Below are 24,412 nucleotides of genomic sequence, written 5' to 3' on the forward strand. Positions count from 1 at the left end.
AAGTACGAACAACTTAAATTGGAAAGAACGCATAGAAAATGTTGTCGGGAAGGCGAACCAGAGACCGTGATTTATTGGCAGAACACTTAGAAGATGCAACAGATCTACTAAAGAGACTACCTACACTGCGCTTGTCCGTCCTCTTTTGGAGTACTGCTGCGCGCTGTGCGATAGGAAAAACAGAGTGCATCGAGAAATTTCAAAGAAGAGCAGCACGTTTTGTATTATCGAGAAATTGTGGAGAGAGTGTCACGAACATGACACAGGATTTGGGACGGACATCATTAAAACAAAGGCGTTTCTCGTTGCGGCAGAGTCTTCTCACGAAATTTCAACTACCAACTTTCTCCTCCGAATACGACAATATTTTGCTTACGCCGACCTCCGTAGGGAGAAACGGTCATCGTAATAAAATGAGAGAAACCAGAGCTCGCATGGAAAGACGTAGGTCTCATTTTTCCCGCGCGCTGTTCTAGAATAGAATAATAGAGAATTATTGAGAAGGTGGTTCGATTAATCCTCTGCCAGGCACTTAAGAGTGATTTGCAGAGTAGCCATGCAGATGTAGATGTAGATTTTGCTGTCATATTCGCCGACGACAGTCTTCCGAAGTACGGCAGCACTGCGATTCATCGGTTGAACGCAATATGATCCCATTCCTCTGCAGCCCATGATTTCCGGTCACTGCAACACACTACCATACACAGGCATTTGTGTTGTGTTGTTAACGGCAGACTACGCACAGGACGATAATTCCCTCGTCTGGGTGCTGTTAGTTTCTGACCAAGGGTTCGGGATGACATAGAACGTTACAAGGAGTCCACTACTTGTTCTCGGATAGCAGGCGGAAATATGAAGGGGTTGCGATGAGCTTGATGCCCAATATGGCCATCGTTCCTTGTGGTGGTCAGACGTGTTCGACCCCAACTCTGACGACGAGTATGCCTGCCCTCACGGAATCCCAGTTCGATTTTACAAAGAATACTCTACGGCATGGCCCCTTACATAGCTTGCATTTATCGAGGATCTCTCGCCCAGCACAAAGACCCAACCCACCGGAAAAAAGGGCAGGTGACTCCAATATATAAGAAGGGTTAAAGAACAGACCTGCCATGGACCTTGCCGTTGGTGGGTAGGCTTGCGTGCGTCAGCGATACAGATAGCCGTATCGTAGGTGCAACCACAACAGAGGGGTATCTGTTGAGAGGCCAGACAAACGTGTGGTCCCTGAATACGGGCAACAGCCTTTTCAGTAGTTGCAGGGGCAACAGTTTAGATGATTGACTGATCTGACCTTGTAACACTAACCAATACGGCCTTGCTGTGCTGGTACTGCGAACGGCTGAAAGCAAGGGGAAACTACAGCCGTAATTTTTCCCAAGGGCATGCGGCTTTACTGTATGGTTAAATGATGATGGCGTCCTCGTGGGTAAAATATTCCGGAGGTAAAATAGTCCGCCATTCGGATCTCCGGGAGGGGAATACTCATGAGGACGTCGTTATCAGGAGAAAGAAAACTGGCGTTCTACGGATCGGAGCGTGGAATGTCAGATCCCTTAATGGGGCAGGTAGGTTAGAAAATTTAAAAAGGGAAATGGATAGGTTAAAGTTAGATATAGTGGGAATTAGTGAAGTTCGGTGGCAGGAGGAACAAGACTTTTGGTCCGGTGAATACAGGGTTATAAATACAAAATCAAATAGGGGTAATGCAGGAGTAGGTGTAATAATGAATAGGAAAATAGGAGTGCGGGTAAGCTACTACAAACAGCATAGTGAACACATTATTGTGGCTAAGATAGACACGAAGCCCACGTCTACTACAGTAGTACAAGTTTATATGCCAACTTGCTCTGCAGGTGACGAAGAAGTTGATGAAATGTATGATGAGATAAAAGAAATTATTCAGATAGTGAAGGGAGACGAGAATTTAATAGTCATGGTTGACTGGAATTCGATAGCAGGAAAAGGAAGAGAAGGAAATGTAGAAGGTGAATATGGATTGGAAGTAAGAAATGAAAGAGGAAGCCGCATGGTAGAATTTTGCACAAAAATTTTGCACAGAGCATAATTTAATCATAGCTAACACTTGGTTCAAGAATCATGAAAGAAGGTTATATACGTGGAAGAAGCCTGGAGATACTAGAAGGTATCAGATAGATTATATATAGTGGTAAGACAGAAATTTAGGATCCAGGTTTTAAATTGTAAGACATTTCCAGGAGCAGATGTGGACTCTGACCACAATCTATTGGTTATGAACTGTAGGTTAAAACTGAAGAAACTGCAAAAAAGTGGGGATTTAAGGAGATGGGACCTGGATAAACTGACAAAACCAGAGGTTGTGCGGAGTTTCAGGGAGAGCATAAGGGAACAATTGACAGGAATGGGGGAAAGAAATACAGTAGAAGAAGAATGGGTAGCTTTGAGGGATGAAGTAGTGAAGGCAGCAGAGGATTAAGTAAGCAAAAAGACGAGGGCTAGTAGAAATCCTTGGGTAACAGAAGGAATATTGAATATAATTGCTGAGAGGAGAAAATATAAAAATACTGTAACTGAAGCACGCAAAAAGAAATACAAACGTCTCAAGAATGAGATCGACAGAAAGTGCAAAATCTCTAAGCAGGGATGGCTAGAGGACAAATGTAAGGATGTAGAGGCTTATCTCACTATGCGTAAGATAGATATTGCCTACAGGAAAATTAAAGAGACCTTTGGAGAAAAGACAACCACTTGTATGAATATCAAAAGCTCAGATGGAAACCCAGTTCTAAGCAAAGAAGGGAAAGCAGAAAGGTGGAAGGAGTATATAGAGGGTCTATACAGGGGCGATGTACTTGAGGATAATATTATGGAAATGGAAGAGGATGTAGATGAAGGTGAAATGGGAGATATGATACTGCGCGAAGAGTTTGACAGAGCACTGAAATACCTAAGTCGGAACAAGGCCCCCGGAGTAGACAACATTCCATTAGAACTACTGACAGCCTTGGGAGAGCCAGTCCTGACAAAATTCTACCATCTGGTGAGCAAGATGTATGAGACAGGCGAAATACCCTCAGACTTCAAGAAGGATATAATAATTCCTATCCCAAAGAAAGTAGGTGTTGACAGATGTGAAAATTACCGTACTAGCGGTTTAATAAGTCACGGCTGCAAAATACTAACGCGAATACTTTGCAGACGAATTGAAAAACTGGTAGAAGCCGACCTCGGGGAAGATCAGTTTGGATTCCGTAGAAATGTTGGAACACGTGAGGCAATACCGACCCTACGACTTATCTTAGAAAATAGATTAAGGAAAGACAAACCTACGTTTCTAGCATTTGTAGACTTAGAGAAAGCTTTTGACAATGTTGACTGGAATACTCTCTTTCAAATTCTGAAGGTGGCAGGGGTAAAATACAGGGAGCGAGAGGCTATTTACAATTTGTACAGAAACCAAATTTCAGTTATAAGAGTCGAGGGACATGAAAGGGAAGCAGTGGTTGGGAAGGGAGTGAGACATGGTTGTAGCCTCTCCCCGATGTTATTCAATCTGTACATTGAGCAAGCAGTAAAGGAAACAAAAGAAACATTCGGAGTAGGTATTAAAATCCATGGAGAAGAAATAAAAACTTTGAGGTTCGCCGATGACATTGTAATTCTGTCAGAGACAGCAAAGGACTTGGAATAGCAGTTGAACGGAATGGACAGTGTCTTGAAAGGAGGATATAAGATGAACATCAACAAAAGCAAAACGAGGATTATGGAATGTAGTCGTATTAAATCCGGGTGACGCTGCGGGAATTAGATTAGAAAATGAGACGCTTAAAGTAGTAAAGGAGTTTTGCTATTTGGGGAGAAAAATAAGTGATGGTGGTCGAAGTAGGGAGGATATAAAATGTAGACTGGCAATGGCAAGGAAAGCGTTTCTGAAGAAGAGAAATTTGTTAACATCGAGTATAGATTTAAGTGTCAGGAAGTCGTTTCTGAAATTATTTGTATGGAGCGTAGCCATGTATGGAAGTGAAACGTGTACGGTAAATAGTTTGGACAAGAATAAAATAGAAGCTTTCGAAATGTGGTGCTACAGAAGAATGCTGAAGATTAGATGGGTAGATCACATAACTAATGAGGAGATATTGAATAGAATTGGGGAGAAGAGGAGTTTGTGGCACAACTTGACTAGAAGAAGGGATCGATTGGTTGGACATGTTCCGAGGCATCAAGGGATCACCAATTTAATATTGGAGGGCAGTGTGGAGGGTAAAAATCGTAGAGGGAGACCAAGAGATGAATACACGAAGCAGATTCCGAAGGATGTAGATTGCAGTAGGTACTGGGAGACGAAGAAGCTTGCACACAATATAGTAGCATGGAGAGCTGCATCGAACCAGTCTCAGGACTGAAGACCACAAAAACAACAACAACAATCCCTAACTTCAGTCTGCTGCAGAATCCCTTAACATATTCTCAGTTCGAATATAATAAACTTCCTTGAAACTGAGAAGCTTATGTCCACGAATCAGCATGGTTTCAGAAGGCATCGCTCGTGCGAAACTCAGCTTGCCCTTTTCTCACATAATATAATGAGAACTATGGATGAAGGCTGTGTCCATATTTCTAGATTTCCGGAATGCATTTGATACAGTGCCCCATAGCAGTCTGTTAAGAAAGGTACGAGCATATGGAATAAGTTCACAAGCCGGCCGCTGTGACCGAGTGGTTCTAGATACGTCCGTCCGGAACTGCGCTGCTGCAACAGTCGCAGGTTCGAAAACTGCCTCAGGCATGGATGTGTGTGATGTCCTTAGGTTAGTTAGGTTTAAGTTGTTCTAAGTCTAGGGGACTGATTGCCTCAAATGTTAAGTCCCATAGTGCTTAAGAGCCATTTGAACCATTTGAATAAGTTCACAGACATATGAGTGGCTCAAAGACTTCTTAAGTAATAGAACCCAATATGTTGTCCTGGACACCGAGTCTTCATCAGGGACAAGGGTATCGTCAGGTGTGCTCCAGGGAAGTGTGGTAGGACCGCTGTTGTTCTATATATACATAAATGATTTGGCGTACAGGGTGGCCAGCAATCTGCAGTTTTTTTGCTGATGATGCCGTGGTGTACGGTAGGATGTTGAAGTTGAGTGACTGTAGGAAGATACAAAACGACTTACAAGGGGAGGCCGCCAATTGTGAAATTCAGATTCGATTCATACTGCGCATAATAAAAGCTCATGGCCAGAGGTGTAATGTGGCAAAGCACCAAGATGCACTTCTCAGCCGTTGTCGAGAAAATCGACAGTTAAAAGAAACCGTTGCGGTGAAATACTCTCTATGATTAACTGTTTTCCACAACGTCGTGGCGCAGCGGTAAGCGCTCGGGTTTGTAATCCGAAGGTCGCCGGATCGAATCTCGCACCATGCAACTTTTTTTTTAGTATTTATTTTTTGTAATTCAAATATATATATATATATATATATATATTTCCCGAAAATCAGTTGCAACAATTATGCATATAATAAGTTGTTGAAAGTCGTTTGTCGTGGAAAAACTGGCGACTTCGAACATCATTATGTTTTCCGCAAACAAAGTTGTATTTCACAAATGTTATTAATTGTCTTCATAATGTTAACCGCGTATAGTTAACGGAAGACGTAGAAACGATATTCCGAAACGAATACGTATAGCGTAAGTCAAACGTTCGAATTAGAATAGAGACCCCACGAACACAAATTCGCTGTGGCAGGTATGAAATATAAACTCCGTTACTCGCTCGTTACACTTGAAGGACAGATGTTGAATGGGCCGAAACGAGCAGCCGTATAACAGCTTAGTTGCCTGCTAACTTCGAAAGAAGGTAGATGCGGTCCCTAGCGCAACTTATAACATCGTCGAAAATCAGTGCGGACGGGAGAGCTTTGTTACACCCTGTTAAAAAACGGAAAAATGGAGGCGGTACAATTGGAGAGCGATCCGCCTTCACCAACATGCATAAGCAATTCATTAATAGTATATATACACTCCTGGAAATGGAAAAAAGAACACATTGACACCGGTGTGTCAGACCCACCATACTTGCTCCGGACACTGCGAGAGGGCTGTACAAGCAATGATCACACGCACGGCACAGCGGACACACCAGGAACCGCGCCGTCGAATGGCAGCATTTGTGCACCGCCGCCGTCAGTGTCAGCCAGTTTGCCGTGGCATACGGAGCTCCATCGCAGTCTTTAACACTGGTAGCATGCCGCGACAGCGTGGACGTGAACCGTATGTGCAGTTGACGGACTTTGAGCGAGGGCGTATAGTGGGCATGCGGGAGGCCGGGTGGACGTACCGCCGAATTGCTCAACACGTGGGGCGTGAGGTCTCCACAGTACATCGATGTTGTCGCCAGTGGTCGGCGGAAGGTGCACGTGCCCGTCGACCTGGGACCGGACCGCAGCGACGCACGGATGCACGCCAAGACCGTAGGATCCTACGCAGTGCCGTAGGGGACCGCACCGCCACTTCCCAGCAAATTAGGGACACTGTTGCTCCTGGGGTATCGGCGAGGACCATTCGCAACCGTCTCCATGAAGCTGGGCTACGGTCCCGCACACCGTTAGGCCGTCTTCCGCTCACGCCCCAACATCGTGCAGCCCGCCTCCAGTGGTGTCGCGACAGGCGTGAATGGAGGGACGAATGGAGACGTGTCGTCTTCAGCGATGAGAGTCGCTTCTGCCTTGGTGCCAATGATGGTCGTATGCGTGTTTGGCGCCGTGCAGGTGAGCGCCACAATCAGGACTGCATACGACCGAGGCACACAGGGCCAACACCCGGCATCATGGTGTGGGGAGCGATCTCCTACACAGGCCGTACACCACTGGTGATCGTCGAGGGGATACTGAATAGTGCACGGTACATCCAAACCGTCATCGAACCCATCGTTCTACCATTCCTAGACCGGCAAGGGAACTTGCTGTTCCAACAGGACAATGCACGTCCGCATGTATCCCGTGCCACCCAACGTGCTCTAGAAGGTGTAAGTCAACTACCCTGGCCAGCAAGATCTCCGGATCTGTCCCCCATTGAGCATGTTTGGGACTGGATGAAGCGTCGTCTCACGCGGTCTGCACGTCCAGCACGAACGCTGGTCCAACTGAGGCGCCAGGTGGAAATGGCATGGCAAGCCGTTCCACAGGACTACATCCAGCATCTCTACGATCGTCTCCATGGGAGAATAGCAGCCTGCATTGCTGCGAAAGGTGGATATACACTGTACTAGTGCCGACATTGTGCATGCTCTGTTGCCTGTGTCTATGTGCCTGTGGTTCTGTCAGTGTGATCATGTGATGTATCTGACCCCAGGAATGTGTCAATAAAGTTTCCCTTTCCTGAGACAATGAATTCACGGTGTTCTTATTTCAATTTCCAGGAGTATATATATATATATATATATATATATATATATATATATATATATATATATATGAATTACAAAAAACTATTATTAAAAAAATTGCATGGTGCGAGATTTGATACGGCGACCTTCGGATTACGAACCCGAGCGCTTACCGCTGCGCCACGACGCTGTAGAAAACTATTAATCGTAGAGAGTATTTCACCGCAACGGTTTCTTTTAACTGCCGATTTTCTCTACAACGGCTGAGAAGTGCATCTTGGTGCTTTGCCACATTACACCTCTGGCCATGAGCTTTTATTATGCGCAGTATGAATCGAATCTGAATTTCACAATTGGCGGCCTCCCCTTGTTAGACAAAATTTCCTGTTGGTGTGATGAATGGCAGTTCGGATACAGTATTACTTGTGACTTCTGAAATTCTCCCGGCGTATTTCTTCTTCCAGTAATTTACGGGTTTGCGGCCGGATCCCATCAAGATTCTGCCACTATATTCGTCTATTAACCTGAGGATGGCCGAAATATCGTGGCAGAATGCTTATGGGATCCGGCTGCAGACCCGAAAATTATTGGAAAAAGAGTATTACTAGCGTGCTGCTTGACACAGTCAAGTCCCTTAAATATCTGGGCGTAACTTTACAAAGCGATATGAGATGGGACGAGCATGTGAGAACTGTGGTAGAGAAGGCGAATGGTCGACTTCAGTTTAGTGAGAGAATTCTAGGAAATACTGGTTCACCTGTAAAGGAGACCGCATATAGGACACTGGTGCGACCTATTATTGAGTATTGCTCGAGTGCTTGGGATCCGTACCAGGTCGAATTGAAGTAAGACATCGAAGCAGTTCAGAGATGGGCTGCTAGATTTGTTACTGGTAGGTTTGAACAGCATGTAAGTGTTACGGAGATGCTTCGGGAGCTCAAATGGGAACCCCTGTAGGGAAAGCGACGCTATTTTCGAGAAACATTGTTGAGAAAATTTAGAGAAGCAGCATCTGAAGATGACTGCCGAACGATTCTACTGCTGCCAACATACGAGGGTCACTCCAAAAGAAATGCACACTATTATTGTAAAAGTACAGTTTTCATTCTGCATGTGTGAAAGTTTTACAGTGTGTAGATAGATCCTTCCTGCTTGTTTTCAAACTTAGTTCAACCTGTTCCCGTGAGTGGCGCCGTCACAGCATGTCTTCAAGATGGCTGCTACACTTGACGTTCGTCAGAAGCAATGTGCTGTCATAGAATTCCTGTGCTGTGAAAACGAGACAGTGGGAAACATCCCTAAGAGGTTGAAAAAGGTGTATGGAGATGCTGCTGCCGATCGCAGTACAGTTAGTCGATGGGCAAGCAGATTACGTGATGAAAGTGGGCACGGCAGTATTGAGGATTGTCCTCACAGCGGCATGCCTCGTACTACACATACTCCAGACAATGTGCAGAGAATTAACGAATTGGTGACTGCTGACATATGCATCACAGTGAACGAATTGTCACGCTACGTTGGGATAGGGGAAGGAAGTGTTTGCAGAATACTGAAAGTGTTGGCGTTAAAAAAGGTTTGTGCCAGGTGGGTTCCCAGGATGTTGACAGTGGCTCAGAAAGAAACAAGAAAAACGGTATGCAGCGAACTTTTGGAACAGTACCAGAATGGTGGAGATGAATTTCTTGGAAGAATTGTGACAGGTGATGAAACATGGCACGAAGAGGCAATCAATGGAGTGGCATCGTGCAAATCACCCAAGAAAAAAAAAATCAAAACCACACCTTCTGCTGGAAAAGTTATGGCTACAGTGTTTTTCGATTCCGAAGGACTCTTGCTTGTGGACATCATGCCAAGTTGAACCAGAGATGTCTGATGCATATGTGAAGACACTGAAGAAACTTCAAGCTCGACTGAGCCGTGTTCGACCATCGGCAAAAGCACGATGTTTTGCTGTTGCACGGCTACATGTCACTCAAAAAACCATGGAAGCGATCACAAAACTCGGATGGACAACACTGAAACACCCGCCTTACAGTCCTGACCTGGCCCCATGTGACTATCATCTCTTTGAGAAACTGAAAGACTCTCTTCGTGTAACAAGGTTTGAAGATGGTGACTCCCTTGTGCACGCTGCCAAACAGTGGCTCCAACAGGTTGGTCCAGAATTTTACTGTGCGGGTATTCAGGCGCTGGTTCCAAGATGGCGAAAGGCAGTTGGGAGGGATGGAAATTATGTGGAAAAATGAAAATATTGTTCCTGAAGGATGTATCTACACACTGTAAAACTTTCAAACATTTAGAATAAAAGATGGATTTTTAAAAAAATAGTCTGCATTTCTTTTGGAGTGACCCTCGTACATTGCACGTAAGGGCCATGAAGATACGAGAAATTAGGGCTCATATGGAGGAGGCATATAGGCAGTCGTTTTTCCCTCGCTCTATTTGCGAGTGGAATAGGAAAGGAAATGACTAGCAGTGGTACACGGTACCCTCCGCCACATAACGTACGGTGGCTTGCGGAGTATCTATGAAGATGTAGAGGTAGATGTATGTAGTCCGACATTTGGCCGCTGTCACATCCGAATGCCCCGAAAATGTGGAAAACAGACATGAGGCCCTTTCAAAGTCTGCCAGGAGCTGATCTTGCTCATACGAGTACGTGGCATCTCCCTGCCCTTCACAGTGATCACTCAACATTTGACGCTGTTCTCACCTCTTATACATCCTACCAAGCTTGGTAATAATACTAAAAAACGAACAACACTAATGCAGTCTGGTAGCCATCCTATCTGTCACGAAAATTGCAACTCTTATTTATCATTTACATAGTCGCCGATGGTGTGTACATGTACGAAGTACCCAGAAGACATGGTCAGATGTCAATGGCGACCTGTAACCATGTCTTCTGGGTGCCTCACTTTTTTTGCTAGGCATTGTATTTAATGAATTATGACTGTACCAACTCTAGCTGATGTTAAGGGGCAGGTGTAGTCTGGCGGGCTCTTACTATCCTAAGTAGAAATTAAGGTGGAGGTATGCTAGTGTACCTGAAGACGAATATGTCAGTGGGGCTTCATTGTCATGACGTTGGTGAATTGGACCTTGAGCCAAATAGACTTGGCCGCTTACCTAAGGCTCGAAAATGGGTGCAGAGGCAGATTTATCGTTGCAAGGTGAGGGGACGTGATAAGGAAAATGTTGTTTTGTTTGTCTTACAGTGCTGACAACTCATGAACGTGTGTCCCTGGTACAAGTCAGCTGCTATGGTATACATTTTTGATACAAGTCAAATGGATTCGAGACTGTCATCTTCGAATGCGGCACATATTTCTAGCAAAGAATATGAAATTAAATTAAGGCTGTTGCAATAGGCGCATGGAGTAGAAGAAAAATGAAATTCAAAACATGTAGTATACATTTGTGACCCTGTCTCATATTGTATCGTCCATTTAAATGTAAGTAAACTTACTGTTATTAACCAACAACATTTCGCCACGTAATTTCAGTGTCACTGCAGTGTCACGTGGCATGTACTCGACAAATGTCTGAAGTAGTTCTGGAGGGAATTGACACCATGAATCCTGCAGGGCTGTCCGTAAATCCGTAAGGGGAAGAGGGAATGGAGATTTCTTCTGAACAGCACGTTGCAAGGCATCGCAGATACGCTCCATAATGTTCGTGTCTGGGGAGTTTGATGGCCAGAGGACGTCTTTAAACTCAGAAGAGTCTTTCCAGAGCCACTCTGTAGCAATTCTGGACGTGTGGGGTTTCGCATTATCCTACTGGAATTGTCTAAGTCCGTCTGAATGCACAATGGACATGAAAGGATACAGGCGATCAGACAGGATGCTTACGTACGTGTCACCTGTCAGAATCGTATTTAGAGGTATCAGGAGCGCGGCCCATCCCCTCGGAGGTTCGAGTACTCCCTCGGGGATGGGTGTGTGTGTTGTTCTTAGCATAATTTAGTATAAGTAGTGTTTAAGTCTAGGGACCGATGACCTCAGCAATTTGGTCCCTTAGGAATTCACACACATTTGAACACAGAGGTATCAGGGGTCCCAAATCACTCCAACCGCACACGCCCCACACCTTTACAGAGCCACCAGCAGCGTGAACGACATCTGCTGCCGTCCATGGATTCATGTGGTTCTCTCCATACCCGTACACGTTCGTCAGCTCGATACAATTTGAAACGAGATTCATGTGACCAGACAACATGTTTACAGTCATCAGTAGTCCAATGTCGGTGTTGACGAGCCCAGGTGAGGCGTAAAGCTTTGTGTCGTGCAGTCATCAGGGATACACGAATGAGCCTTCGACTCTGAAAGGCCATATCGATGATATTTCGTTGAATGGTTCGCACGCTGACACTTGTTGATGGCCCAGCATTGAAATCTGCAGCAATTTGCGGAAGGGTTACACTTCTGTCACGTTGAACAATTCTCTTCAGTCGTCGTTTGTCCCGTTCTTGCAGCATCTTTTTCCGGCCGCAGTGATGTCGGAGATTTGATGACCGCTACCTACGGATTATGGCTCGGAGGAACCCCGACAGCAACGCTACCATGTTGAATAATGCTTTTACTGCAACCACAGGACATCGTGTTACAACTAAAACTGTGCGCAATACGCTGCATGATGCGCAACATCACTCCCGACGTCCATGGTGAGGTCCAGCTCTGCAACCACGACACCATGCAGTGTGGTAGAGATGGGCCCAACAACATGCTGAATGGACCGCTCAGGATTGGCATCACGTTCTCTTCACCGATGAGTGTTACATATAACTTCAACCAGACAATGTGTTCGGAGGCAATCTGGTCAGTCTGAACGCCTTAGACACACTGTCCAGCGAGTGCAGCAAGGTGGAGGTTCCCTGCTGTTTTGGGGTGGCATTATGTGGGGCCGAAATACGCCACTGGTGGTCATGGAAGGCGCCGTAACGGCTGTACGATACGTGAATGCCATCCTCCGATCGATAGTGCAACCACATCGGCAGCATATTGGAGAGGCATTCGTCTTCATGGGCGACAATTCGCGCCTCCATCGTACACATCTTGTGAATGACTTCCTTCAGGATAACGACATCGCTCGACTAGAGTGCCAGCATGTTCTCCAGACATGAACGATATCGAACATGCCTGGGATAGATTGAAAAGTGCTGTTTATGGTCGACGTGACCCACCAACCGCTCTGAGGTATCTACGCCGAATCGCTGTTGAGTAGTGGGACAGTCTGGACCAACAGTCCCTTGATGAACTTGTGGATAGTATGGAACGACGAATACAGGCATGCATCAATTCAAGAGGACGTGCTACTGGGTATTAGAGGTACCGGTGTGTACAGCAGTCTGGACCACCACCTCTGGTGGTACAACATGGTTCAAATGTCTCTGAGCACTACGGGACTTAACTTCTGAGGTCATCAGTCCCCTAGAACTTAGAACTACTTAAACCTAGCTAACCTAAGGACATCACACACATCCATGCCCGAGGCAGGGTTCGAACCTGCGACTGTAGCGGTCGCGCGGTTCCACACTGTTGCGCCTAGAACCGCTCGGACACCCTGGCTGGCGGTACAATATGCAATGTGTGGTTTTCATGAGCAATAAAAAGAGCGGAAATGATGTTTATGTTGATCTCTGTTCCAATTTCTGTACAGGTTCCCGAATCGAGGTGACGCAAAACTTTTATTGATGTGTGTAATAAGATCGGTACATACGCGGCCCGAGTTGTCGCTCTGAAATGTCAGTATTGGCTCTTAAGCAAAGAAGTTTGACGACCACTGTTTAACAGGGACAACTTCGCTATTTTTTCCCTTTCTTTTAACTGCTGTAATGACTGATTTATACGAAAATGTTTCTAAACCGCCATAGGCCATTAGTCTTAACTCTAGTTTCACAATTTGGGGGAAGCGTGACAATTTAAGCAAACATTTTTACACCACGTCATAAACATGGCAGAATTGCCTGCTGCGTTAAAACATGTGGAAACCAGCAAATAATACGAGAAGAAAGTTTATCTGAACTATGAAACGTGCGTATTGAAAACATATGTACATATAAATATTGAAAACTTAAAACAAGTAGCTTCAAATTCACACAGTTCTGAATTCACAGAAAATTCTACAATTTCACCAGAAAAGGGAAATTTTCCCCAGATTTCATTGTAAGCAGCGTCAGTTATACCCATAATGCCTAGTAAACTGAGTAATGTTTGGGACGTTGCTCGAAGAAACGATACCTCGTACTTTCCGTAAAATCGTCAATGACTTATTTGAGACACTTTTCATCCTCATCAATGCTCAGTTCAATTTGGCGCCATAGTGTCTTTGAATTGCAGACCTTCCCGTTATTTTCAATGGTTCTAAGCGACGTATTATACCTTTCAGCTGCCTTTCCACTGCTCTTTTCCTAACAATGTAGAGACAGCAAGTTGCAGAGTGATGTCGTCATAATTTTCATGAGTGCTCCCTCACAGCTTGGTCTTAGTGCTTCTTGGCTTTTTAGCAACGCGACACACTAAAGAAACACGAAAAAAGTAGAAGAAAGTTATGAAATTCTAGTTTGGCAAAGTTATCCCATTTCCAAATGTTCAAATGTGTTTGAATTCCTAAGGGACCAAACTGCTGAGGTCATCAGTCACTAAACGTACACACTACTTAAACTAACTTACGCTAAGAGCAACACACACACCCATGCCCGAGGGAGGACTCGAACCTCCGGCGGAAGGGACCGTGCAATCCGTGACATGACGCCTCAAACCGCGCGGCCACTACAAGCGCCTATCCCATTTCCAGCAAGGTCCTGTGCAATATTGACAAGTGATATTATAAAAACTAAATGCAGCATAATATTTACACGCAAAGGTGATTCTGGAAGACAATTATATGCTTTAGTAAGCAATATAAGTTTTAACTCGAACAAAAAACTGTGCTCAGTAGTAGGAAAGCATAAATCACACCCATCTACCAGAAGGGTAGCAGAAGGGATCCACAAAATTACCGTCCCATACCCTTGACATCCACCTGTTTTATATAGCATAATATATCATGAGCACGAACGTAATGAGGTATCTCGAACAGAATCACAACCTACTTGCCAATTACTGTGGATCCCAGAAACATCTGTCGTCTGAAACACAATTCATGCTTTTCTCACACGGCATTCTGAGTGCAGTGAACCATTGGAGTCAAGTAGATGCAGTATTCACTGACCTTTAAGAAGCATTTTAGTCAGTAATAATTTGCTCAAAACTGTCTCCTCCAAGACGAAAGCTAAAACACCGAGAAAACTTCTGTTATCGTGTGACTAAGCTGAGAATGCATAAAATGACCCTTGTTAAACGTCTTCCTTGTGTGATGCAAACATTGGTACCATATAGTTTAGTTCAGGAACGTGGCAGAGCATAAAATATATACGTTTCCAAACTCCAGTAAAGCTTTCCCAGTTAACGATACGTAAAAACGCTTAACAACCACTACCTCGAATCCCCGTACATCCATCGTTCGATAGATCATGGGATGACAGCTGTTACTGTATCTTTATGTAGTGAGAATGACTCCTTTAACAGATTCTGTCAAGTTAGAACCCCAGTTCCTTTCAACAGTCTAGTTGATGTGCTGCCACCATCTACACTCTAAGGAGAAAGGAAGGTATGCAGGAAGTAGAATGGCTAACTTCACGACTACTTCTGACATATAGAACTGCTATAATTTACATTTTCATTTACTGTGTGATATTTAGGATAGCGGACATAGATTTTTTGTACCGTCTGTTACTTGTATAATGATGATTAGCTAGTATTCGCGTGATCACAGATATCATAGATGTGAGTAGATTCTAGTTCCTTCCAATAAGTTTGAACATCATGATTAATACGAATGTTTCACTGTCAGTAACAAACCTCCCGCACTGCTGTTCGTGTGAACCTCCAGTTGTCGTTGTCGGGAGGCGTGTACGCGACGTGCTCGTAGCGTTTATATTAGGACTTCCTTTATTCATGGCTGCCACGCGTATAGAGTTACAAATATTCTTCAGTCGGCCACGGTGGCCGAGCGGTTCTAGGCGCTTCAGTCCGGAACCGCGCGACTGCTACGGTCGCTGGTTCGAATCCTGCCTCGGCCATGGATGTGTGTAATGTCCTTAGGTTAGTTAAGTTTAAGTAGTTCTAAGTTTTAGGGGACTGATGACCTCAGAAGTTAAGTCCCATAGTGCTCAGAGCCATTTGAACAAATATTCTCAGTCCGCAGCTCGTGGTCGTGCGGTAGCGTTCTCGCTTCCCACGCCCGGGTTCACGGGTTCGATTCCCGGCGGGGTCAGGGATTTTCTCTGCCTCGTGATGACTGGGTGTTGTGTGCTGTCCTTAGGTTAGTTAGGTTTAAGTAGTTCTAAGTTCTAGGGGACTGATGACCATAGATGTTAAGTCCCATAGTGCTCAGAGCCATTTTGAAATATTCTCACATGGTCGCATACTTAGTTACATAGATGAAATAGAGTAAAAGATCGTGAACAGACCAGTGTAATCTTTTATGATTTAAACAATGATTCTGTCCTATGTTTGTCGTGTTTTGCAGCACGAATAAATACTTAGCTACCTTAACTACTTGTTATGTTTTCTGTTCTAGTGTTACATTTAGACACAACTCATACAAGGATATGTTATGCGTAAGTGGGAACAAGCGTTTGAGCTGTTTTGCCAATGGTGCGTGAATTATAATACTGTCTTCCTCTACGTCGTCCGAACAGGTCTCGGAAGGCCCTAGGGTAACGACCGACCGCCGTGACATCTTCAGCCGGTAGGCGTCACTGAATGCAGATAAGGATGGGCATGTGGACAGCACACCGCTCTGCCGGCCGTTTTCTCTTTTCGTGACAGGAGCCGCTACTTCTCAGTCAAGTAGCTCCTCTATTGGTCTCACAACGGCTGAGTGCAGCCCGCTTGCCAACAGCGCTCGGCAGCCTGGACGGTCACCCATCAATTGCTAGCCAAGCCCGATAGCGCTTAACTTCGGTGACCCGACTGGAACCAGTGTGACCACTGCGGCAAGGCCGATGGCTCTCTCAGTTATAAATGCCTCCTTTGTTCAGTGGCTACCATGCGTGCAGGAGTATCCACACCAGTTAGTAGTTCGCACATTAACCCACGTAGGCGAAGTGAGTGGAACACCGTAAATAGCCGTTGTAATGTATTACAGTACGAGTAATGACTCTGCCCTGAACTGATGGCGCCGGCCGGGGTGGCCAAGCGGTTCTAGGCGCTACAGTCTGGAACCGCGCAACCGTTAAGGTCGTAGGTTCGAATCCTGCCTCGGGCACGGATGTGTGTGCTGTCGTTAGGTTAGTTAGGTTTACCTAGTTCTAAGTTCTAGGGGACTGATGACCTTAGAAGTTAAGTCCCATAGTGCTCAGAGCCATTTGAACCATTTGAACTGATGGTCTTTACCATATGATTAAACGATTTAACTGCCTTGGCTGTACGTTAAATTTTTGTTTTATGATACATTCGGGTACGACCTGATGCAAAGGACGCGTTACGCGCCACACCATGTGAATGTTTAATATCACTGACACAAGAGAATTGCAGCACCCCCCCCCCCCCCCCCCCCCCCCGTCATAAGGTTGATATAGACCAGTATGGTTCAACGGTCTGCTGAATAACCTCTTGTGCATCTAATTCCTTGTTTAGTTAGTCAGGTGGTTGCGTCTTCCATTGCTCAGTCGCACAGTACGGTATCCGTTATGATGTGGAACGTCTCAAGTGCACAAGAAATACATGTGTGCATTTACTGTCTAGTGTGATACATATACACCACGTGATCAAAAGTGGACACCCCCAAAACATACTTTTTTCATATTAGGTGCATTGTGCTGCCACCTACTGCTAGGTACTCCATATCAGCGACCTCGGTAGTCATTATACATAGTGAGAGAGCAGAATATGGCGCTCCGCGAAACTCACGGACTTTAAAAAATTGTTCAAATGGCTCTGAGCACTATGTGACTTAACTGCTATGGTCATCAGTCCTCTAGAACTTAGAACTACTTAAACCTAACTAACCTAAGGACAGCACACAACACCCAGTCATCACGAGGCAGAGAAATCACGGACTTCGAACGTGGTCAGGTCATTGGGTGTTTTTGTCATACGTCTGTACGCTATATTTCTACGCTTCTAAACATCCATAGGTCCACTGTTTCCGACGTGATAGCGGAGTGGAAACGTTGAGGGACACGTACAGCTCAAAAGCATACCGGCCGGCCTCGTCTGTTGACTGACAGGCAGCCGACAGTTGAAGAGGGTCGCAGTGTGTAATGGGCAGACATCTATCCAGACCATCACACAGGAATTCCAAACTGCATCAGGATCCACTGCAAGTACTATGACAGTTAGGCGGGAGGTAAGAAAACTTGGATTTCATGGTCGACTGGCTGCTCATATGCCACACATCACGCCGGTAAATGGCAAACGACGCTTCGCTTGGTGTACGGAACGTAAACATTGGATGATTGAACAGTGGAAAAACGTTGAGTGAAGTGACGAATCACGGTACACAATGTGGCAGGGTGTGGGTATGGTGAATGCCAGGTGAACGTCATCTGCCAGCGTGTGTAGTGCCAACAGTAAAATTCGGAGAGGGTGATGTTATGGTGTGGTCGTATTTTTCATGGAGGGAGCTTGCACCCCCTGTTGTTTTGCGTGGCACTATCACTTCACTGGGCTGCATTGATTTTTTAAGCACCTTCTTGCTTCCCACGGCGTGTGGCGGAGTGGTTACACGACATAACAATCCCTGTAATGGACTGGCCTGCACAGAGTCCTGACCTGAATCCCATAGAACACCTTTGGGATGTTTCGGAACGCCGACTTCGTGTCAGGCCTCACCGACCGACATCGATACCTCTCCTCTGTGCAGCAGTCCGTGAAGAATGGGCTGCCTTTCCCCAAGAAACCTTCCAGCACCTGATTGAACGTATGCCTGCGAGAGTAGAGGCTGTCATCAAGGCTTAAGGTGGGCCAACACCATATTGAATTCCAGCATTACCGATGGAGGACGCCACGAACTTGTAAGCTATTTTCAGCCAGGTATCCGGACACTTTTGATCGCATAGTGTATGTTGTAAGTTGTCTGATTATAGTACGACTTTTTTCTTTCCGCTTTCCATCTTTTTTGCCCTGTGGAAAGTGGGAAAATGTTCGGAACAAAAAAAGATGTTTATGTTTCTTAAATGCTATAGTTTAAGCTCCAGCATGTGACCAGACGGGAGGAAACGCAGATGCCAACTTAAAAACGCGAACAACTGTTACATAAAAAATGAGACGTGAACTGTTTTATAATCTACAAATAACACATATCAAAACAAAATTACGTCATTCTAGATCCCACTGATGACGCCTTAAAGTGAGAAAAGGCGAAACGCTTCTGGAAGAAATAAAATACAGTGCAGCAAGAGAAGGCGTTTTTAATTTACAAAACAAATATTTGTGTGCCATCTGCGGAGGATGGCCACGCAAACAAACTCGGAATTGTATAGTCAACGTATCATTAATTATAAAGGCACTATAGATACTTTGATACTGAATTTTGTACAGTTGCGACAGAGATATACTACATTCAGGAGCGTGAATAGAGTGTAATACGCAGGGACTTCAAAAAGTAAGCATTTTCGTCCCACGCTAAGGGCATTGCGCAATAAGAGTGGCACATAAAGAAAGTACATGTTCCGGATTTCCTAATCCCTAAGGACACAGATCTGCTGCGGTACAGAAAATAGGTGCATCACAGTGTGCGATTGAAATGTTGCGGCAAATGGAAAATTACTCCAAAGTTGAAGTACGCTAGACGGTATATATCTTATGGGTAAAACATCTAAACAGCACACAAGTACACAACGAAATTCTGGCGATATGAGGACAAAATTAAATGTCGTATCCAGCCGTAGTGAAATGGTGCCAGCAATTTGACGAAGGCAGCAGATACGTGGGTGACGTTAATCTTGTACTGTGCGATTTCCATCTTTTCGGCACGCTGAAAGAACCTCCGGGGGAAAAAACATTTTCCAACGATGAGAGAGTTAATATAAAAAGTTCTCGAATGGTTCCGTGACCAAGAAGCGAATTTCTATCAACGAGAAATTGGACGTTTGGTAGAACGTTCAGACAGTTGTTTACAGAGACTCGGTGACAATGTTGAAAAATGACGTCGTGTCTATGAGTCACTTTGCTGTAATACGGAGGTTCGCCGTACAGCGTTAACTGAGCACACAAATAACGCTATATCGACGATCCCTTCTAATACAGCAAACCCGACTGGCACCGTTATAAAACAAGCTACACTGCATAAGGCCAGGTCCTCATTCAAAATTGTCGAAAATCCGATTTCTATTGCATTTTTTGAAAAGTATACGTGTCTAGAATATTGGGACGAACAGATTTTGTAATTCGTGCATTACAAAAGTTTCTACAGCCCATTGTTCGAAGCAGTGTTACGGCCGCCCTGGGATGCTCTTAGCCGGAGACACCCGGCTCACCTAGAAAACTTGTGCCGTGACGCACGTTCACAAAATGATTTATATTGCAGTATGCTTGCAAAAATATTCGTCGAGAAACCTGACAAGCAACATGTGCAGGCTGCCGAAAGCAGAAGATCCAGCTCAGCCAGATTGACTTTTCTCAACAAGAAGTACGAGGGAAGTGCTCTCCAGGAACAATTAGAGTTAGAAGAAGGGTTGGTGTACGGTCCTGGAATTGCAGACTAAACGTAAGTAACGAAAATATTTTTTTGGTAAAATTTTGGTCAAAATTGGTCAAAACATAATTTTTGGTCTGTCATATTGGATTAGCCATTTTTAATTTAGAAAATTTAACTTCAGATTTGTTTTCAGCGACATTAAAAATATGTGATAACATGTACGGTAGTTTTTATGCAAATTGAGCTGATAATACGTATGCTTTAAACAGGTTTTTCTCGAGTAACGATTTTTCAAAACTGCGTGCAGCATAAAATAGAAACGGTTCAACCTATTAACATCTCCCTCTGACCCGCGAAAAGTAAACACTTTTCTTGAGAACTTACATCTATAATACATGAAATTTGTTAATATTAACTGTTTTTAAAGACATAAACAGAGAAAAAAGTAAAAAAATCAAACTTCAAGTTCAGGGTAGCGCATTATCGTTAAATTTAAGGTTGATTAATTGTGATTGGGTATAAGCTCCCATCAATTTAATGTAGTGTCGACTGATGTTCTCCATTTTTTATTTCAGGTAACTGTGCGCGGTCTGCGTACTTCAGACTCGCTGGCCCTTGATCAGACCAAGACCATAATTACTGGTGCCATTTTGCTCTTTTAAGTTAAATATCTAAAATAAAGTTCGAAGTATGGTCAATTATATCCCCCAAACAGATCCTTTGTATGTCTTTTCGTTGCCTCAAAAAAAGTCCAAACTTTGCCTATTTTTTTGCTCATTTCAATGAGAACGTGATCTTAAACAGGGAAACCGGACACGCAAGACAGAAACAACTCCACATAACGAGCGGCCAATTTGATAACAATTTTTTTTATTTATTGGCTTTCGGGACGTGCCCATACAGCCATCTCAACAGTGGAATGTCAGCTATGACGATACAAACGTAAGGACAACACAACACCTAGTCCCCGAGCGGAGAAAATCACCGACGCAGCCGGAATCGAAACAAGGCCATTTCGGTTGGTTATAGTCAAACTGACCACTCAGATGACGACTTTGTGTGTTACAGGTACGCTGACGCAGCAGCAGACCCAGAAGACTCCGCCGGAGACAAGTTACAATGGTAATACATCTCCACTAACATTGCGTAAGACCCAAGCATGAAATGTCACTGGCCAAAACCCGCCAGTAGCTCTACTACCCGCCTAGACAATCGCAGAGGCCTTTTTCCCATAGTACTTGCCATGTCACTTTTTCCCCCTCTGCCCTTAAAAACCACTGTCCTTTATTTTCTTTCTGTCAACTGTCCCCTAGGTAGGACGGCATTAATGCGTAATTGTGCCCAGACATACGGGCATTGGTCCCCTCCCCCGAATCAATCAACCAGTCAGCAGCATCACAGACCCGCACCCGTGATGCCTACACTTGAATTTTCACCATATTGCAGAGGTGACAGTGGAACTTTTTGCGCTGATCACTATGCTAATGTGGGCGTGGATGGCTCCACTATCTTAAAAATGTGTCACTTCGAAGTGTCGTGCAGCATAAAATGGAAGTTGCTTGGCCTGACGTAAATAATGTGTAACTCACTTTTTGACGTGCCCTCGCTTAACATTGAAACTGATTGCAAATGAAATAAGACCTGTAAATACAGCTAAAGGTGTCATCCGTACTACATAATGTCACTACATGGAAGCCTGGTAGAATTGGTAGCATTAAGAAGTTAATTTTATTGGTACTTGTTATTTGTTTTAAGATAAATTGGTGAAATGAAACTGGCAGCAAGAGATGGAAAAGAGTGTGTTGTAGGAAGCTTACTTGTGCGTGCGGCAGCGCTCACGCGCGTTGGTGGCCATGGGCACGGCGGTGGCAGCGGCAACTAGGACAGCTGGTCCACTGCGGCGGCTCTGCCCAGCGCGCTATCTGCGCAATTATCTCCAACAGCCGCTAGTTAAGCAGCGCTCTCGCCGCCCCAGCTGCACTGCAGCCGTGCCCACGGTCACCAGACAAATTTAAATTACCTTTGAGATGCGCAGTATAGACCTCTCTCTCTCTGTGTCTCTCTCTCCCCCCTGCCGAGGGGATCTTCTGGGAGGTGCATCGAGTTACGAGCTCCCACGCCTGCTTATAGTGTGGGTAGGCACCTATCACACCCTAAAATTGTAGGTGCCAATGCCGCCACGTTTTTCAAATATTGCCTGTTAAAGTTTGGGCAGCTCTTTATACACAGAAATGTTTCACTATTGTGGAAAGTGGGCGAGTAGCCGAGTGGCCAGCCGGCACGGTAGCTCAGAGGGTTAGCTGCCCTCTGTAATAAAAAAAAAGAAAAAAACTGAGTGAATGGATCAATAATGAACTTCAACGGCCGTCAGGTGACGTCCGCCACGAACAATTGCAACGAACTATAACGAACAAATTAGTTTTAAAAAAAAGTGTGTTCGGTCAGAGGGCTAGCTGCCCTCTGTAATAAAAAAAAAAACTGAGTTAATCGACCAACGGCGAACTTAAACGGGTGTCTTACGACGTCCGCACCGAGCAGATACAGCGGAAAAAAAGTGGCAAGCGAGGTAGACTCCCGTTCAAGCGACCCTGGTTCAAGATCTGCCTATGCTACTTTTGTTTTCCTTTTTTTTTTTTTTTTTTGCAAATGCCTGTTTTAATTTATAATTAATAGTGAACATTCCACAAGGAATAGATTAAAAAGAATAATTACAAGCCTCTATAAATCAAAATTATAAATTGAATGTCACATTTTGTTTCAATCTTTTGCGTTTTTTCTATTTTAACAGGAAATTAACCGTAATGTAATTTCTTGAAATATTTTATTATTCTTCAATTTGTTTTCGTTGTATTTTTAATTTTGTTCCGTTGAGGTAGGGAATATTTAAAAAAACAACGAATGAGTGATTAAAAATAGGTTTCATTTAATGGAAAGTTAATCCATATTTCCTATATTTTGACGAGTACATTCCGATGGATGATACTTGTTATAAAAACAATCAAAACATTTGTACTTTCGACACCACGAACATTGTACGAATGCACATTCAAATGGTTCTGAGCACTATGGGACTTAACATCTATGGTAATCAGTCCCCTAGAACTTAGAACTACTTAAACCTAACTAACCTAAGGACAGCACACAACACCCAGCCATCACGAGGCAGAGAAAATCCCTGACCCCGCCGGGAATCGAACCCGTAAACCCGGGCGTGGGAAGCGAGAACGCTACCGCACGACCACGAGATGCGGGCAATGCACATTCATTTTCGTCGCAATCGCATCTGTATTTTCTCAAGTCCGCAGGAAACGCCACTGCATTGACGTTGTGGAATACTTCTTTTTGCGATGGATCTAGCGTCGCGAAAACAAAAGTAGCATAGACGGGTCTCGAACCAGGGTCGCCTGGACGGGAGTCTAGCTCGCTTGCCACTTTTTTTTCCCCCGTTGTTGATCGTTGTGGTGTTTGGTCGTTGCGGACGCCACAAGACATCCGTTAAAGTTCGATTGTTGATCCTTCCACTCAGTTTTTTTATTACAGAGGCCAACCAGCTCTCTGACCGAAACACGCTGAGCTACCGTGCCGGCTGACGCTCGGCTACTCGCCCACTTGCCACAATAGTGAAACTTTTCTATATATAAAGTGCTGCCCAAACTTTAACAGGCAATATTTCAAAAACGAGGCCACATTGGCACCTACAATTTTAGGGTGCGATAGGTGCCTACCCACACCATAAGCAGGCTAAGTGGGAGCTCATAACTCGATGCACCTCCCAGAAGGTCCCCTCGTGAGTTTGTTTGAATGGAAAGATTCTGCCACAACAAAACAATGACAGATCGCAGTCAAAAATGCTGAAACTACTCATCCGCGGATCTATGAGGAGCGGATCATGGAGGTCATAACACCCTGCACCAAGGAATATTTTACTATAAGTGTTCCAGTTTTTACATACGAGGCCTGCTCAAAAAATTCCGGAACATTCGTAAGTTCGTGCCAATTTTGTGTTGGAGCGCAATGCAGTTCGCATTCCTTCATACGCCTGTGTATAATGTGCAACTGCCGGAAGTTTCATTGTTATATGTTTGTTAGTTATTGTTCAGTGCTGTATTGAAAAGAACGTTTGTCTCACAGTTTGCGAATTTCGAGATGGCGGAGTTAGAGCAACGCGCCTGCATTAAATTTTGTGTGAAACTAAGGAAAACCTTTACAGAGAGACACCAAATGATGCAGGAAGCCTACGGTGATGAGTACTTAAGCCGTACTCGGTGTTACGAATAGTTTACACGGTTTAAAAATGGTCGGAGGGAAGTGGAGGATGTCCTTCGTTCACGACGCCCTTCGACATCTACCGGCGACGCTCA

General features: G+C 44.6%; 1 protein-coding gene across 1 annotated transcript in view; it reads right to left on the reverse strand.

Annotated features, from left to right (window-relative positions):
* LOC124721480 (basic helix-loop-helix transcription factor scleraxis-like) overlaps positions 1–21,964 on the reverse strand; it is an 87,492-nt gene extending 65,528 nt beyond the window's left edge. The window contains exon 1 of the mRNA XM_047246482.1: positions 21,869–21,964. Coding sequence (XP_047102438.1) covers positions 21,869–21,906 — 38 coding nt within the window. The 5' untranslated portion in view covers positions 21,907–21,964. The remainder of the gene's footprint in view (positions 1–21,868) is intronic.
* Between the last annotated feature and the right edge of the window lie 2,448 nt (positions 21,965–24,412).

Source organism: Schistocerca piceifrons, chromosome X (genome assembly GCF_021461385.2).
Source record: "Schistocerca piceifrons isolate TAMUIC-IGC-003096 chromosome X, iqSchPice1.1, whole genome shotgun sequence".
NCBI lineage: Eukaryota > Metazoa > Arthropoda > Insecta > Orthoptera > Acrididae > Schistocerca > Schistocerca piceifrons.